Source organism: Larimichthys crocea, chromosome XXI (genome assembly GCF_000972845.2).
Source record: "Larimichthys crocea isolate SSNF chromosome XXI, L_crocea_2.0, whole genome shotgun sequence".
Classification (NCBI taxonomy): Eukaryota; Metazoa; Chordata; class Actinopteri; family Sciaenidae; genus Larimichthys; species Larimichthys crocea.
This window is the reverse complement of record NC_040031.1, coordinates 2292813-2310877: the sequence shown is the minus strand read 5'-3', so window position 1 is coordinate 2310877 and position 18065 is coordinate 2292813. Positions and strand designations below refer to the sequence as shown.

The 18065-nt window shown below is 40.1% G+C and overlaps 1 protein-coding gene across 1 annotated transcript; it reads right to left on the bottom strand.

Annotated features, from left to right (window-relative positions):
- Positions 1-2030: 2030 nt before the first annotated feature.
- LOC104935131 (D(4) dopamine receptor) lies at positions 2031-16140 on the bottom strand. The gene is made up of 4 exons (XM_027272962.1): positions 15273-16140; positions 10290-10402; positions 5875-6464; positions 2031-2475 (listed from the first exon to the last, which is right to left on the bottom strand). Exons 1-4 carry the CDS (start codon positions 15513-15515, stop codon positions 2261-2263), a joined length of 1161 nt encoding a protein of 386 aa, XP_027128763.1. The 5' UTR covers positions 15516-16140; the 3' UTR covers positions 2031-2260.
- Between the last annotated feature and the right edge of the window lie 1925 nt (positions 16141-18065).

The window sequence follows — 18065 nt, the reverse complement described above, 5'->3', positions numbered from 1 at the left end:
ATGTGTTTAGATAGAGGCCTGAGTCTGTTGCACTGACTGAACTGAGTATCTTCCAAAATTTGAAGTCTCTTCAGGAAATTCTCTCTTTTTGTAACTCACATAGCTGAAGTCTCATTCATTTGAGATAAACTTTGGATTACATTTATGTACAGGACCGTGGATTTGCCCCTTTCTTTCATCTCGTTCCTTGAGCACATGTTGAACCATCTGCAGCTGAACATTAGCAAGAGATGATTGTGAACTTTCACAGGACTAAGCCTCTCCTGACCCCTGTATCCATCCAGGGGGAGAATGTCAAGGCAGGTCACTCCTATAAATAGTTCAAAGAACACCTGAACAGGTTAGAGTGGAAACACAGGGGCTCTCTACAAAAAGGGCCAGCACCATCTCTACTTCCCACAGAGGTTCAGAGCTTCAACGTCTGCAAGATCTGCTGCAGATGTTCTACCACTGTGTGTCGGGCATCGCTGTCTTTTATGCTGCCATGTGGTGGGGATGGAGTGTGTGTGTGTGAGAGAGAGAGATGGTAACAAGCTCAAGAAGCTAGTTAGGAAGGCCAGATAAGAGATGGTGGAGGATTTAAGCAGGATTCTCTGGAGGTGGCCACAGAGAAGATGATGCTGTCCTAATAGGTTAGTATCTTGAATGTCTCCCTCTCTTTCCACGACACACTGGATGAGAAGAAGAGGGTCTGCAGCCAAAGACTTATACCCCCAAGGTGTTCCACCGAGCAAACTGCACCCCCACTCTGGACATCCGCGAAACTGGAGGCTGCTGAAGTCTTACTGGAGTAATATTTTACATTTTATAGAACTTCGGGCACAGTGCAACATATTTTCACAATACTGTTTGTTTGTTAATCTATCTTAATCTCCAGTATGATGCAGAGAATGTTTAAATGTATGTACTCTCGACATATAAAGAAGGACGACACGTTTTCACCTCCTTCTACTGTACAAAAAAGAACCGTATTATCCCAATTATAGCTGTCATCTTGCAGTGGGGAAGTCATTTGGAGGCAGTCTGTGAAGCAATGATCGTGGTTGGAGCAGTGGTCTCAAGGTCCTGCACATAAACCCACAGGACTCACTCACTAACACGGCTATCAATCATGGCGTAAAACTCTCTTTTTATAGCAATAAATTACTTATTAAAACCTTGAAGATAGATCAGTGATAACTACCCAACTCCCTACAATTTATGTGAAATGATTTTTTTAGTTTGCCCCCTGTACCATCTGCTAACATGGAGTGGGTGGGGTTTATGGCATATGACCACGTCTGCAGGGGGTAGATCCCAGAGTTTTAAAATGATCTGACACACCAGAGGCATCAGAAATGTGCTGTACTTTGTGTGTGTTTAAGTGTGTGCTTTTGCTGTCAGTCTGTCCTCTGAGATTTCTCTCTTTTGACTCTGATGAAATCTGCTAAGAAGCTTTTAAAGCTTCGTGTCCGTTTGTTGTCTCAGACTTAACATCATCAAACTTTAATGTCCTTCAGATGACTTTGTGGAGGTCCTGGGACCCTGCACAATCTAGGCTCTGTCTGGAACATGCTGAGCAGGTCTGATGTAGTTGAGCTTTGGTGTGTTGGTTACTTGCATACTTGTAGTCATTAATTTTATACCCCTCCATGTAATATGCCAGTTACAGACCAAATAATAACTGAAGAGACTTTAGTTCTCTGAGTTTATCCTTCATACAATGCTTCTCCCCAGGATTTCTTAATTATGTACACATTTTACTTTAGAGGAGGCATTGCCTTAAAAACTAATTTCAGGGAATTAGTAAGTAAAGTAAGTAAGTAAGTATATTCGGGAGATATGTTGAATACCCCTGCACAGAGGTGAGTATACACCATATTACTTCTGTATGAACACCATTTTCCAAACTTCTGATTTATCATCTAATTTATTGACCCCAAACAAGTTTCTGAAACTGACAAATGTGCAGTTCTTGACAACCAGCTCTTTTTGTGAAAACTTTTATTCTGAAAAGATGAATTTTAACATATAAAATAAGTTCTTGTCGGTTGTGTGATATAGATGTGCTGCTGAACAGTTTGTTCCTCAGACTGAAGCTTCTTCACAAGAAACATGAAGCTCAAACAAACTTAGCTGTCGGCACATGTAGAAAAATAAAACCTCACAGAGGAAGGAAACAATGGCAACATACACAGTCTACAGACACTAAATCAACAGTCAGTAGCATCTCTTTCAGCTCTTGTGCATTTAAAAATCGACATGCAGCAGCAGCAGCGCATCATGCGCTCTTGGAGAAGCAGCGATGGAGGAACTTTTTGAAGAAGTTCCTGAACTCAGTGTTGAAGACAGTGTATATGACGGGGTTGAGAGCGCTGTTGACGTAGCCGAGCCATGTCACCACACTCATTAGGGCCGGTGGGATGTGGCAGTCCTGACAGCGAGCTCGCATTGTGTGGAGGACAAAGAATGGAGTCCAGCAGAACAGGAAGGCACCTACACAAGTAGAAGAAGTTTGTCAACAGTAAGTCAGGAACTCCAAGGTCCTTGCTGATGTTCAACTTTGACTTTAACTTTATTTATTTATATAGCACCTTTCTGAATTGTAGCCCAAAGTGCTTCACAGAACAGAGTAAAAACAGAAATAGACAATAGAGCAGTTTCAAAAACTAGAAATTAAAAGAAAAAGTAGAAACATAAAACTACAACAATAAAACAAATAAGAAAAGAACCTACAGGATGAAAAAAGCATAATTTAAGAACAGTTGCTGTAAAAGTAGATATGACCTGTACAGTAAATAAGCACCAGAGATAAAGTAACAGGGAGTGATCAGGGCATAAAAACTCATCAGTGAATGGCCAGACACCTTAGGCAAAAGCCAGGTTAAAGAGGTATGTCTTAAGTTGTTTTTTAAAAATGTCTACAGAGGTGCAGTCCCTCAGATCCATAGGCAGGCTGTTCCAGAGATGGGGGCCGCAGTAGCTAAAAGCGGCCTCACCAAACTTCTTTGTGGAGGTTCTGGGGACAACTAGGAGTCCAGATGCTGAGGATCTGAGGGAGCTGCCTGCCCCTCTCCCAAAACTTAGGTCTTCTACCAAGAGTCAGATCTTTCAGAAAAATATTAGGTTCATCACTGTGCAACCGGCACTGAGTTTACAGAACTGGCCTGTTTACCCTAGCTTAACATAAAGACAAGATGCTGGCGGTGATTGCTGGACTGTCTCTATCAAAAAGAATATCTTGCGATAATCTCTTTCTGGACCAGAAGAGAATCCCAAAAGTTTTCTCCCAGGTTGGGTTGAACCCTTCAGTATTTTTATATTAATCTATACCAGTCTACTGTCTGTTCAGCTCTACTCTCAGATTATGTCTTGAATAGTCAGAAGCAGAGCTTCTGAATTACTTACTAAACTGCAAATGTATGTATCTACCAACTAACCCACACACTTACTTTCCAAATAACCAGCTTTCATTAAGCTCTACACTCAGGAGGCCACCTTAATTGTCAAATGAGTTAAAGAAGAGTTAAAGAAGCACCAAATTACATACGCACTTCACAAACCTACTAACTTCCCCTTCCCCTTCAGTAGATTACTGTCAGGTTTTCCAACTGAATAGGAGAGCCTCACCTACCAGTCTACAAACTTAATTACAAAAATACCAAATTACCTTTTTCGAACCTACTAATTTTCCAACCTTTCCAATCTAAGAACTACCCTACCTACAGTTTCTTCCTAGCAAATTACCTACCTATCAATCTACCAATGAGCCACTGAGCCAGAGGACTTGATAAGGCAGAGCTTACATACCTACCAACTTACTTATTTACCAAATTACCAACTTGCCTATCTACCAACCAAATTTCCTGCTTATCCACCATGTTGCTGCTGAGCCTATAAACTTACATACCAGTTTACCAATTTACCCTTGACTTACCAACAAACGTACCTACTATGTTACACCAATGTGCCCTTGTCAACTACAGTATCTACCCTACCAACTTACCTGTCAACTAACCTAGCTATCAATCTAACAACTTGCTTCTGATTCAGATGATCTAAAGAAGCAGAGCTCCATCTACTTTCAAATCTATTAATTTAGCAATCTACCATCCTAATGTACCTACTTATCTACCAACTTTAATGTACCAACTAATTTATCTGCAGTACGTACCCCCAAACCTCAAAACCTACTACCTCTAACCTACCTACACATCTACCTATCTCTACCTATCACCCTACCAATCTTTAAAACCTACCTACCTCTATGTCTACCTACCTAATTATCTACCTATTTATAGCCAACAAAGTGGTGACCTTAATGTAGGGGATCACCACCTGTCAGTTTCACACAAGTATCAGCATGTAGGTGATAGCTGGATAACTACATCAGTTTATACTTAAAACATGAAATACTATATAGACCACCAATACAGGCCTGGGGTTTAATTACGCATTTTATTGGGCAGGCAAATTGCATTTAGTCATGTTCTTTGTATTGTTGAGGCGGCTCTCAGACTGCTACTTTAACTGTCAGGTGAACTAATGAAGCAGAGATTCATGAGAACTACCTGCACACTGACCAAGCTTACGTAATAATTGGATTTCAGATTAAGAAGCTGCAGGATTAGCTGCTGTGTGCTAAAGGCACTTCTACGCATTAGGACCATCACTGGCTGCTATTATTAGGCCGACCTTTTCTAAATGATGTGTTAGAGCCTCTGAACAGACATCAGAGGTGGAGGTGTGGCATTTAGGTACCTGCACCCTCTGAACAGACATCAGAGGTGGTGGTAAGTTTTCCTGTGTATGGATTTACTTAATCTTTGACAACTCTTAAGTAACCTCTGAATAACTTTTAAACAGCCTTTCTGGATCAGAGAAATTGGGGGTTTTCCTTGTTTACTGGTTTAGGTGGAAGGAAGGCTGATATCAGTTTTGTATCTGTGAATTTAGTTAAAACAGGCAGACAATGTAAAGATTAAGTATGATTTTAACCCTGGATTAGTTGTCCCAAACAAATTTTAGAGTCAGGAAAACTTTCCACCAGTTCGGACATCATCTGATGTTTAATTTGAAAGGGGAACAATCATCAGTCTGGTTGTTGGACAATCAGCTGGATTTCTACAGGTCAGGAGGATTAGACTGTCGTCTGTCAAAAGATCAGAGCGAGCTTGCTGTGATATTATTGCGTCAGTAGACTGCTGTCAGACAAAACAGACCATATTTTCTGCATCTTATCACCATCTGCAGCTCTATATTCTAGCTTTTTGTAAAACTGCACAAAGTAACATTGCTTGTTTTTTCTGCACGTTGGGACCAGTCAATTGATCTTTACAGTCTGAAGATAGAAGTCTGATGTGTGGTGCTAGTTAACACAATTTATAATCTTAATAATCAGCTAAACGTGTCAGTCCAGTTTTAATTCAGTTAGGGGCTGGATGTGTGGGTAGGGGTTCCCACATAAACAAGAGGTCCCTTCTCATTTCTGCATCTGGTAGCTGTACTTCAAAGTGATCCAAGTTTGTCTTCAGTATTTGCACTGATTTACTGCAAGTAGACTATTTAAATAAGTACAACCAGTTGACACACAGTAAACTTAAAACTTCAGGGCAACTGAGGAATTTGTGGCCATCGAAGCTGCAAACCAAAATATATGAGTCTCGCTATAAAGCTTTTAATAACACAAGTGTTGCTGGAGTTTTGACCTTTTAAGACTGTTTCCTCTGTCCATGCTGCTTCGAAGCAAGTAAAGTTTTGTCAGAAAACCAAGTCAAAAAAGCATTTTTCAATCCTTTAATCTGTGAGATAGTTGCTCAGCTTGCTGGTAACCCAGCCTTATGTGGTAGTGATCTAACTAAGTCACTGATGCTGCTAAGCAGGAAGAGAACTTACCCACAACGACAGGAAGTACCTTCATGGCCTTCCTCTCCCGGCTGTTGATCTTGGCCGTCTTCCTCTTGCGAGGTTCTGGGTTAAACTTGATCTCTGCGAAGCTGACCGTCCGCACAGGGCCATCTTTGTACTGTGATGAATGAAAGGGCTGGTCTGGGGATGGGAAGGTGGACAGCTCATCCTGAGTATCCGTCTGTTCCCTCTCTATAATGGGTGGCAGTGGCGGTGGCAGCGAGGCCAGTGGTGGTAATGAAGCGGCGGCCTCTTGCAGTTTGCGGCAGGCCTGAATGCTGTTCCTCAGCTTGGCTTTACGTGCCTCCTCCCAGCGCCGCAGGCCACGGAACATGCCAAAGTACAGTAGCAGCATGATGGGACAGGGGATAAAGAAGGAGCACACGGACGAGTACAGAACGTAGTCGTCGCTCTCTAGTTTACACTCACTGGGGTCTCGGCCCGGCACGTTGTTGATGCCGAACATGACGGGTGAGGCCACAGCTAGGGCCAGGATCCAAGTGGCTGACAGCAGCACTGTCTGCCGCAGGTCCACATGCTTCCTGTTGTAGTTGAGAGGAATTAACACAGCGATGAACCTACAAGAAGTGAGAGAAATTTTACAATCTGCGGCGCATGACATGACATTAGCATTAACATCATGGTAGTAATTTTGAATGTTTGTCATATTAGCGCCAATGGCATTTTCTAAATGTGTTGTTCAAAGGTCCATTCTGTATGTTTTCATACCCACCATAGTTATTTCAGCTTCACCAAGTAGCTGAAATTCCCACCTATTAAATGCCACAAAATCCTACGCACTGTTCTGTTAAATGTAGTACAACAAAAAATGCTTACTGCCTGTATTGTTAATGCACAATCCTCCAATAATTTTTAGTTCCTTTACAGATGCCTGATATAATATAATATGATATGATATGATATGATATGATATGATATGATATGATATGAAGAATCAGATTACTCTTTATACTCCCAAATGAATAAAATACATAGATTTTTTTTTTTTACATCAGATACTTTGACCTTTCATAGCTGAAAAATCATACATGGAACTAATAACATTACTAAAGCTTCCTCCCTGTAATTATTGTAATGCAGCAATTAATAAAATAATTGGTTACACTTGTGATTGACAGGTCAAAATGCATTTTTAAAGGGACATACACAGAAGTGAAGATATAACGTATGAGTATGGATAAAAACACAGAACAGAACAAAATTAATGAGTATAATGTTACAGGATATACCTGATAAGACCTGACATTACAATTTACCATATTTACACAGCTGCTATTTACCTTTGATGTTACACTCAGGGTGGGAATGTTGTACTGCTTAATCAAAAATCTGGTAATCTGACAAATCATTATCATTTCACTACTTGCCATTTCCATTTTCAGGAGACATTGGAAAGTGAAAAACCAGAGGGACATCTGGCTTTTTTTTCAAGGTAAATAAACATCTGATAGCGCACTGAAACTTGCAATATGGAAGGCTTAAATTAATTGTGAAATAATATAATGCACATCTTAGATGCATTTACTGTGCAATCATGTGAACGCAGTCATGAAATTGTACAGGGGTAGTTGAGATCCAAATTAGTGAAGTAAAAGTCAATGTGGAAGTGCCCTAAACCTGCAGGAGCCAGCTCCATTGGCAGCAACAAAAAAAGTCTGATTGTTGTAAGCTTATGAGAAAATGACCCTACTTCTCATTTGAGTTATTACCTCAGTAAACAGTTCCCCCATGTAGTATATGATCTCAATATATAGTTTCAAGTCTTCTTCCATACAGCATGATGTTCGTTCTGTAAATCATGGTCCCATTTAGAGTAAAATAGATACAATACAATAATACAACAAAGCTGTCTCTCAGTTCTCAGTGAGTCTTTATAGCACAACACACACTCATGAAACTCAGCTGAAACTATTAAACTAGGCAGTGCTGATCGAATATGAATAAAGATTCTGTTACTGCATTGACTATTTCTCTCCTCGGATTTTTCATACTTGAAATCCTCAAAACCAAGCACAAGTACAGGAAGGCAACTTTTGTTACCATTTCAGATCCAGGGTAGCTCTGTTTCTAGTCTTTATGCTAAGCTAAGCTAAACCCACTGGCTGCTGGCTGTAGTTTTATATATATCACATATATAAAGGACAGACATGAGAATGGTATCAATCTTCTCTAACCCAAAAGATTTCTTCAAAAGGACCTAGATCTTGATCATGAGCAAAAACATGTGATGAGGACAAAAGACTGACTTATTTGACTTTCCAACAAGAAATATTGGTCCCTGGTCCCGTTCAGTCATCCATCCACAATGACAACAGGTCATCAATCAGTTTGCTGTTAATACCTTTAAACCTGCAGAGAGACCAAAAAGCCTGTGGACAGCAGCAGCAGGTGGACTCTCTGCAGACCTTCAGGATCTGTTTCTTGCTCAGTCTGTTGAATTATTCAGGCTCTCTCATCCATTAAAACCTCTAACTGCTGCTGGCTGCTTCAAAAAGCTTCAGATCATCACCATCATTCCACGTTAGCCTCACTGCCTACATCAGTCTCTGATGTAATCATATTTTCTGGAGTTGGAACATCAGATTTGAGGAGCAGCTCAGGTTTTCAGCTCAGATTTTCATCCTTCAACATCAGCTAAGAGTTCAGATAATCTCATTGAGTCGAACTAACGAGCACAGAGTGAAGCTGGCAGTTCATCACAGCAGACGCATTCTTCATTTGGAGCCTTAAATTGTTCTGTCTGCTCTGGTTTTTCATCTTTTGTAGCTTTTACAGAAAACAGACAAAAGGTCATTGTTATATTTCCACATCAGAGTGAACTGTGGCGTGACTGTCTGACCCTGATGACCTTCAGATGGAAGGCTGACACCTTTGGCAAGGTCTCCTCTTGTGTGGTCCTGACAGACAACTCACGTTTCTGGTTCAACTAATCTGCAGAATGACCTTGACCCAAGGTCAATTGAAGCTCTGGTTCTGACACACAGTCTCTGAGTTATAGTTGAACTTTCACCCCTACCTTTAAATCAACTGCACAGAGATATGGACCTTAAACCCCAAGGTCATGCCTTCGTTTTGGTCCTGCTAAAAGCTGCATGACTCTAGGGATGCAATCAGTCAGTCTACTACTGAACATTTTGACATTCAGAGCCCTCGACAATGAATCCTCCTGACTTTAAAGTTTCCCAGATTTTTCCTCTAGCTGCTTACTGGCAGGATGTGATTTTAAGTGCAATGTTTCAACAACCGTTGGGTGGATTTCTATGAAATTTGGTTCATTCATTCACTCATTCATACGACTTGTAAAACTTGGTGATTCTTCTCAAAGTTTGTCCAATGACGGACAAATACTGGTTTATAGACACAGACAGAGACACTAGACAGGGACAAAATTCATTGCTCCTCATACTCCACACATTCTTCTTCCTTATAAAAGCTTGCCTATGTTACACACAATGCAACTTAACACTCAATTACGCAGATTCAGGTGTTATGCTTGTGGCTAGCCTCAAGTAGAGATGAGGAGCAGGCTACAGAGGTCTGGTAAGCTCACAGTAGTACTCTCCATCAGCCATGAACACACTTTAAAATCGGAGGATCCCTTTAAGAAGAGCTAAACCATCAGGATGTTGTTTGTTTTCATGTGTTGGACCTCACGGTTATGAGAGATAACATACAAAATACAGTACTGGTGAAAGTAGCACATCACATGTCAAAGTTCAAACTAACTGTTATGTGTATAGGTATGTGTTTCTCTCTCTCCTTCCTCCCTTTGTCCTTCAGGTGAGAAGGGGAGGATTGGCTGCCACCTGTGGGCTCCAGAAGAGCTGGGGATTGGCTCACCCTCCAGTCAGTCATCTAATCAGAGATGGAGGACACCTTTTAAAAGCCTCTCTCTTTTGTTGCTCTCTCTCTGTCTTTGCTTTATGACTTACTGATGCTCTATGAAGGTTTGTGGTGGGGGATAGAACTGAGGTAAGGCTGGGGTACCCTATACATTCGTGCACATAGAAATCAATTGTTATCACACTAGGTTATGGGTTGTTGCCTCTGGTGTATTTTTATTCTTTTCAGAGACTTTGGTAGATAAGATAATCAAGACTTTTGTTTGCTTTTTCTTTTCTCCCAGATAAGGTTGAGCTAGGCCCTATTTTTTTGTACTTTGGTTATTTTGTTTGGCACAACCCCCATATGTTTCAAACCTGCATTTGTTGTTCACCTTTTCCTTTAAATATGATAAATAAATCTTTTTGACCTGTCTTCCCTGAGTTCTTCCGTTGATTGATTCTGCTTAAAGGGAAACGTAACACTAACTTACTGTTTACTTGTTGCTTCCTTGCAGTGCAGTCTGTCTGTTGTGTGTACCTGTACAGGTGAGCACTGACCTGTCGACACTGATGGCACAGAGGTTGAAGATGGAGGCGGTACACAGCATCACGTCCATGGTCATCAGACAGTCACAGATGGTAGTGCTGAGGGTCCACACGCCGTCCTGGAACTGAAACACAGAAACATGCTCAGTATGTTCACACATCTCTCTGAGGAGCAGGGGTGAAGATAATAGAAAGGGCACCAATGACATGCGGTTGGACACCAGCATGCATTTTCTCCACTGGAAGGGCACTCTAGAGGGGACTTTATCATATTTAATAATAGAGTGCCTCTATTAAGTTAATAAACCAACCAAGAACCAAGGGACACTTATCACCCTTTATTTTTTTGCATGTGTGCTTTTGTTACATAAATACATTTTGCAGATAATATTTCTTTACTTTAATCTAAGCACATATTTTTATTAAAAATTATATATAAATCATCAACATTGACAGGTCAGTCAAAAAGATACACTACACTGCAAGGAAGCTGTGCACACATATATAAATGGTGTGTTAACTCATTTGATACAAATAAATAAAAGATGCATAAATAAATGGGTAAAAATGAATAAAAGTACAAATTACCAAATAAAATCCAAAAAATAACAAATAAATCAGAATGTGCATAAAAACAAATTATAAAAATTAAATAAACACAAAAATGAAATACCGTCTAAAAAGCTCTAAAATGATTTACTGCAGATTTTATTCACTACAGTTCATTAAACACTACATCTAACTTTAAATCAAGCCAGAAATCCATTAAAGAATCCATTAATTTATTTATAGTGAACTATTTGGACAATGTATTATTGCTAATTTTACTTCCATCTTAATAATACTGTAATAATACAATGCAGGAGAACCATAAGGTTGAACCATGAATCAGCTGATCAGCCCCAAATAAATTAGTTTAATTTCTGGCCAAATGGTTGTTCAGACAATAAAACAAACAGAAATAGAAACAGTAAGAGTTTAGATTACAAAGAAACACCAGGAAAATATGAAAAACAAACAGACACAAGGAAGATCAGAGGGAGAGAGACAGACATGCACTAATTGTTCTTGTTTGCATTGTTTTCCTAAAGTCCATTGTTATTGTGGGGCCACTTGGTGACCTCTGACCCCTGGAGCAGAGCCATCATCAGGAGGAATGTGTTTGGCTGTTGTTGTCTGAGCTCTGACAGACAAAGAATAACTATACCAGGACCAAGTGTGTGAAGAAGTGTGAAGTTTGTTATCACAAATACCTTATATATAATATCTACCAAGCTGATGAAAAGATTAAAACAGTGAAATTAGGAGGCTTCATCAGAGGGTCAGCTGCAGAGCTGACACTGACACTTCAATGTATTTATAACCCAGATCTCACTAATGTGTTGGTTCCCCCGCAGGATCACAGACAAGATTTTAACCACTGTTGTCAAATCACACACTTTTCTCAGTCATCATGTGCACCCCATATATTCAAACTTTCCATTATTTTGAGCACAACCTGTCTTAAAGGCTGACTTAGGGCTGAATGAGGTTGTGTTAATTAAGACTTCAAGGTTAACCAGGTCATGGCTGTTGATCCTTTAAAACCGATATTTCCAAACCTGAAGCTCAGTGGTAGAAGTACTCACATCTTTTGCTCAGTAAAAGTAGTAATACCATTGTAAAGATATTCTGTTAGGTAAAAGTCCTACATTTAAAATATTTTACTTAAAGTGTGTGTGTCAGATTTAGGAGGCTCTAACAATGAAATGTAATATTGTACCTATTTCTTCATTAACATACAACCACCTGAAAATAAATACGAAATAGTTACATTGTTGATACCTTAGAATAATCCTTTTATATCTACAGATGACACAGGTCTTCTTCCACAGAGTCCGCCATGTTGCTCTACATAGGACCTTTAATGCTATTTGTGTGGTTTACAGCAAACATAGTTTCTTCTTCAGGCTAGGAAGGAGAGGGGGCAACATCACACCAAGACCTCTAAATGCCCAACAGACTGGTCCTTTAGGTAAAATGCCTGAAAACATCCCTGTCTGTGTACTAAAAACACATGCTTGTCATTACTGACAACATATCACTGTCACAGTGTTCATATGTGCTTCAGGAGTCACCTTTATTCCATGAAGTGTTTTGAGAAACCTCTTCTCCAGCACATCAAAGACAACATCCCAGCTAGCCTGAACACTCAACAGTTTGCATCCATAACCAACAAGTCCACAGAAGATGTCATCTCCACTGTGAGTGTTCACACATCTTTGTATAACCTACATGAGACTGGTGTTTCTGCTTTGCGTTCAGCACAAACCCCCACATCAAACAAAAACTGAGCACTCTGGGCTTGACTACCACACTCTGCAACTGGATATTAGACTTCCTCCATAGGCTGTGGGCTGAGCTCCATTGTGAAGGTTGAGAGTGACACCACCATCATCGGTCAGATTCAAAACAAGGATGAAAATTCATAGAGGAAGGAAATCAACACTCGTGCAGAGTAGTTCACAGAGAATAACTCAAAGCTCAACGTTAACAAAACCAAGGAGCTGATTATTGATTTTGGGAAAAGCGATCAAAAGACACCCACTCCTTTCAGTGGAGCTGAGGTGAAGCTGGTTAACAGTTATAGGTTCATCACATCTCCAGCCTGCCCAAGAGAGCTCAGAAATAACTGTATGTAGAGGAGCAATAGAAAGCATCCTGACTGACAAGACAGATGAGGTCTGCAGTGGATGATTAAAACTGCCCAGAACATCACTGGTACTGATCATTGTTGACTGTGCAGAACCCAAAGGATACAATACAGGTAGTGAGATCTATAAACAGAAAGATAAGAACCAAATTTTAATACACAAAATGAAGTTGATTTTCTCCAATATTTGCTTCTTTTTAATGTAGAAATGTGGAATATCAGTTTTACTCCTCCAATCCTCTAAAAAGGATTCAGATGAAACAGTCTGACCCAATGATGTCAAAAAGAAGAACGTGAAGTGACACGGTTTGATTAGAGCAATGTTTTACTTTATCAGTTCTCGCCTATTCGATGTGTCGTTATGAGCTTGTTTTCTGTCAGTTTCACAAAAACCTCACAGATATCAGTGATTAGTTGTGTTACTGTTCTGTAATAAATGATTGCTTGTGTCATCTTCAGATTTTTAATCACATCCAGTGCAATGCAATAACTTTTTCCAAGAGAAACACAATTCTACATAATCCATTATAAATCTTCACTGCAACTACACACTTCAAATAAATCTTCCTTTCCTTAGCTGAAAAAGAAAATGTGCTGTTCATCAATATTTGAAGCTAATAAGAAACGTTGAGTGGCTGATGAATGGACATAGTAGAAAAATGCAATTTGGGCTTTAAATGAATAAATAAAAACACCAGTCCTGATCGGAGTGAAAAAAAATAATTTTAAGATTTCTGTGAGAACTTAATATGTTTTACCCAGCTGTGATAGTTTACTGTTTAATCACCTGAAAATGGACATCTGGGTCAGTCCTTTTGCGTCCTTTGTGTATTTCAACAATTTAGGGAAACAATTTCCCTACGGGGATTAATAAAGTACTGATTGAAACACACAGGAAACCTGCAAGTCCTATCTAGAATCAGTGTTTAGTTTGTCCGTTCTAGGCTCCTGTAGAAACATGGCAGTCCAACATAGCAGGCTCCGCCATGGAAAGGGACCTGAAGTGTTTGTAGACATTAAAGCCTCATTCTAAACTACAAAACCATAATTGATAAATAATATATAAACCTATATATTATGCATTGTTTACAATTTATTCTGAAATGGGTCATTCTGCATAATGAGTACTTTTACTTCTGATACTTAATGATACTGCATTTTTAATGTCTCCTTGTAACAGAGTATTTGCATACTGTGGAATTTCTACTTTTACTCATGTTACCACAGTGTTATTTATTGTATCCATATATTATGTGTATACTGCTGTGTTCACTTTAATCACATTTTTATTAAGAAAAAATGAGGTTCATGGTTCCAGTTTTTATTCATCCCATGTGCAATAAGAGCTCTTTCTCTTGGTTACTCAGCTCAGCATTTTCTCTGTCCCCTGTTCTTGTTGCTGTTTGTCCTCTTAATGTCTTCATATTTTGATGTTTCATGGCTCCAAACAGAATTCCCTCTGAACTGAATCATGAGAAGAAAAGGTAACAAGATTTGAGTGACAAATACCTGCTGTTTCTCTGAATCTCTTTTACCTCTCTTTTAAGATGCCATTGGTTAACCCGTGCAGTGCATGACTGATGTAATTAAGGTGTCTCTAATGGGATTTCAGGGGAATAATTCATTGATTTTGATATAGTAAGGTGGGTTAATGTATCTGCATGGTCTAAGGTGTGAAAATCTCTCACCTGACAAAATGACATGACAGACATTGCTTACTGTAAAATATCTTTGAATTTTCAGGTAACATGCAACTTTTGTGATGACTTTCATGCTTTTCGGTTCATTTTGTCCCTTGAAACCCATTAAACCAAGCACACAATCAATCAAAACAGCCTTAGTACATTAATTGTTTGATGCTGGTGTTGCTGTAGATTTAGTGTATAGAAGACATATATCTAGTGTAACCTGTCAGAAACAGTTAATTTGTAAATGTTAAAATTTTGCCTTTACTCCACCTTAATGAAAATGATTCTGATTTTCCAATTTACTGACAAATTACAGGGTCTCTGGCTCACCTTAATTTAGATTCACGTTTGGTGTGTTTTCAGGTTTCAGGTTTATTTGGTCATTTAAAGGTACTTGTTAAAGTAAAAAGAGGAAAATGTTTGAGTCCATTAACACCTGCTATTCAAATAACCTGGACTCAACATTAAAACCATAAGCAGCTCTGTGGGGGCCCTGAAATGCACTGGGGCCCCTGGAGCAAGGTAAATACTGAAAGTAAAAAAGTATGTCACCTGTGCTCAAACTAACGTGTAATATCTCCACAGACAGTGTGTTACGTGGTGGGTTGCTCTCACCTCGGAATAGACGAAGAGCGGCAGCACAAGCACCGCGAGCATCAGATCCGCCACCGCCAGACTGACGATGAAGTAGTTGGTGGTGGTCTTCAGCGCCTTCTCCGTGAACACGCTCAGACACACCAGCAGGTTCCCGCAGATGATCACCACGATCAGCAGCACCCCGAACACCAGGGCCGGCAGGTTGTGTCCTCTGGCGGCCGCCTCAGGGGCCGCCGCAGCCGCGCTCAGGTTGGTTGCCATCTCCGCCGCGGCTCCTCCGCTCCGTCCCGGTCCGAGCCGCAGCAGCGCGGCCAGCGGACTCTCATGAAGACCGGAACGGACTCTGGTCCCCGCACTGTGGGGTCACCATGGTGTCACGGAGACTCAGACTCTACCGTGGAGCTCTTCGGTGCGCACTTTACGCAAAAAGCTCCGCGTAAAACAGGCTGGAAACAGCTGTAGTTTGGTCTTCTTTACAAATAAAAACACACTTTTACACCGTTAACTCATAATTATTAAACAGATGGTGATACAGTTCCGTGCGTCTTCGTAAGAAAGGACATTTTGTGTCGCGAAGATGCCAAAACTGAAGGCGGAGTTGATCGAAAGCGCATCAAAATCCTCAAACCATGAGAAAGTTGAAGAGGAAACCCATGTCTCCACAGTTAAAAGCTCAGGTTGTTGAGTAAAGACCACCCGGAGCGTCTCTGCGGGCAGACCGCGGTGAGTGTGTCGGACTGCGGGTGTTTTCGGCTCCGGTGTGTTTACCTGCAGCCTGCTAAAGGCCACTGGGGCCAAATTAGCCGATTAAAGCCGCTTATCAGCTGCGCTTTACGGTGTCCTTCAGTCCTTGAGCTCCAGCAGGAGACACAGTTTGTCCATCTGTCTGTCTGTCTGTTCATCTATCCGTGTGTGCCGTGTGCGTGCTTGTGTGTGTGTGTGTGTGTGTGTGTGTGTGTGTGTGTGTGTGTGTGTGTGTGTGGAGAGAGAGAGAGAGAGAGAGAGAGAGAGAGAGAGAGAGAGAGAGAGAGACCACTGCAAAAAATATCCACAACTTTAGTTAACAGGTAATTGAAATCAAAGAGGGCAGTAAACATATCACAGTGAAGCACAGCACTGAAATAAATATTATACAAGAGCACAGTGTAAGAGATGTATATCAATACTATGGACCAGAACTCCCTGACCCCTTTCCCTTAAAACACCTTTATTTCACGTTAACTAAGATAATTTAGTGGGATTTTTCAGTTAATGGATACATGAATGGATTAAGGTATTATCAAGGCATTACTATTAATTGTGGTCAGTTTGATTTAATTACCACCAGTAATGGAAGAAGAAGTACTGACATATTTTGCTTTAGTTGCTCAGTAGGTTATAAGTAGAAATATGATATTACAAGTAAAAGTAAAACTCATTATACAAAATGTCCCAACCTAACATGACACCATAACAGTAATGCACCCATTATAATGTTCTGGTTTGTAGAGGTGAAGCTAATTTTAACTTACACCTGTCTTAACACATTAGAATCTCTAATATATAAATTATTTAATGGATTGAGCTGGTGTTGCTGCAGATTATTTGGAATGAAGAAAATGAAAATCCAGATAACCTCAGTCTAATATTTGTGCTAGCAGAAGCAAACATAGTAAATTAAGGGTAAAGTTATGTACCCCTTAAAATATACTTAAAAGAGTTCTGGAAATTACATTGTTTTTAAGGGGAATCCTTTTTGCCTTTTGAATACAATATACAAATCTCTGATTAAGAGTTGTTGTTTGTTTTCAGGGATAACTATAGATATAGAAAATAGATTCTTGTTAGTATAAATATGGCCTAATCTGACATACTTACAGATTTTGTATCTTTAGAAACTTTGTGATCTCCACTAGAATCCAAAATAAAGGTGTGTAGTGTCTGTGGAAACTGAAGAGGTCAGTTTGAAAGTAAAGGTCTCAGAGAGGAGGATAAAACATGTTGGCCAGACATTTTTTGCAGTGTAGAATAAAGGGCTGAGGGTTAAACTAAGCAGAGAGCCAGAAGGCAGAGAGGAGGAATCCCCTGTCAGACATCAAACTGCAGGAATCCTCTGCTGCTGATTAGTCCCAACATCTGGATTTATTTTAATCAACAGGACAAACTAACATCATATCATTAGAGGGAGACCAGAACCTGGGTGAAATTATTTCACTCTCATACTCACTGCACACATTTTTACAAGAATAATATAAAGACATATATATAAAGATATCAAACAGCCAGCATATGGGTCTAAATTTATGTATTAGTAGGTGGTGTTGCCAAGTGGCAGCTAAATGGTCTCACCAGTGGTTACAAGGGTGTTACAAGTGAACTCTACAGTGTTAACAGGTTGGTTCTAGGGTGTTAAAAGATGGCTAGGATGGTTACAGAGTGGGTTCTGTAATATCAATGACTGTGGTATGGTGTTGCTAAATGCCTGGGGTGGTTGCTATGGTGTTGATATATGCTTAAGTAGTTTCTATGGTGTTGATACAAGTCTGATGTGGTCGCTGAGTGGTTACTATGGTGTATGGTGTTGACGCATGGCTGGGGTGTTTGCTATGGTGTTGATACATGGTTGGGGTAGTTGCTGAGTGATTGTGAATGGTTGAAACATTGCTACCAGCTGGCTGCTAACTTATAGCTGAGGCATTACCATGTGGCCACTGCGTTGTTTTTAGCATTAGCGCTGAAGAATAAGAAAAGTTTTAATTGTCATCAGTGTGAAGGTTCACACATTTTGCAGTCCCTTTTGATTGCAAAACTCTCCTCCAGGTGTGCAATGGG

Excerpts from the sequence above, each read along its gene's own strand:
- LOC104935131 (XM_027272962.1), bottom strand. The coding sequence starts at position 15,515 with ATGGCAACCAACCTGAGCGCGGCTGCGGCGGCCCCTGAGGCGGCCGCC. Across the intron at positions 6,465-10,289 it reads TGTGCCATCAGTGTCGACAG|GTTCATCGCTGTGTTAATTC; the intron begins GTCAGTGCTCAC and ends CACTTCTTGTAG. Across the intron at positions 2,476-5,874 it reads GGTACTTCCTGTCGTTGTGG|GTGCCTTCCTGTTCTGCTGG; the intron begins GTAAGTTCTCTT and ends CTACTTGTGTAG.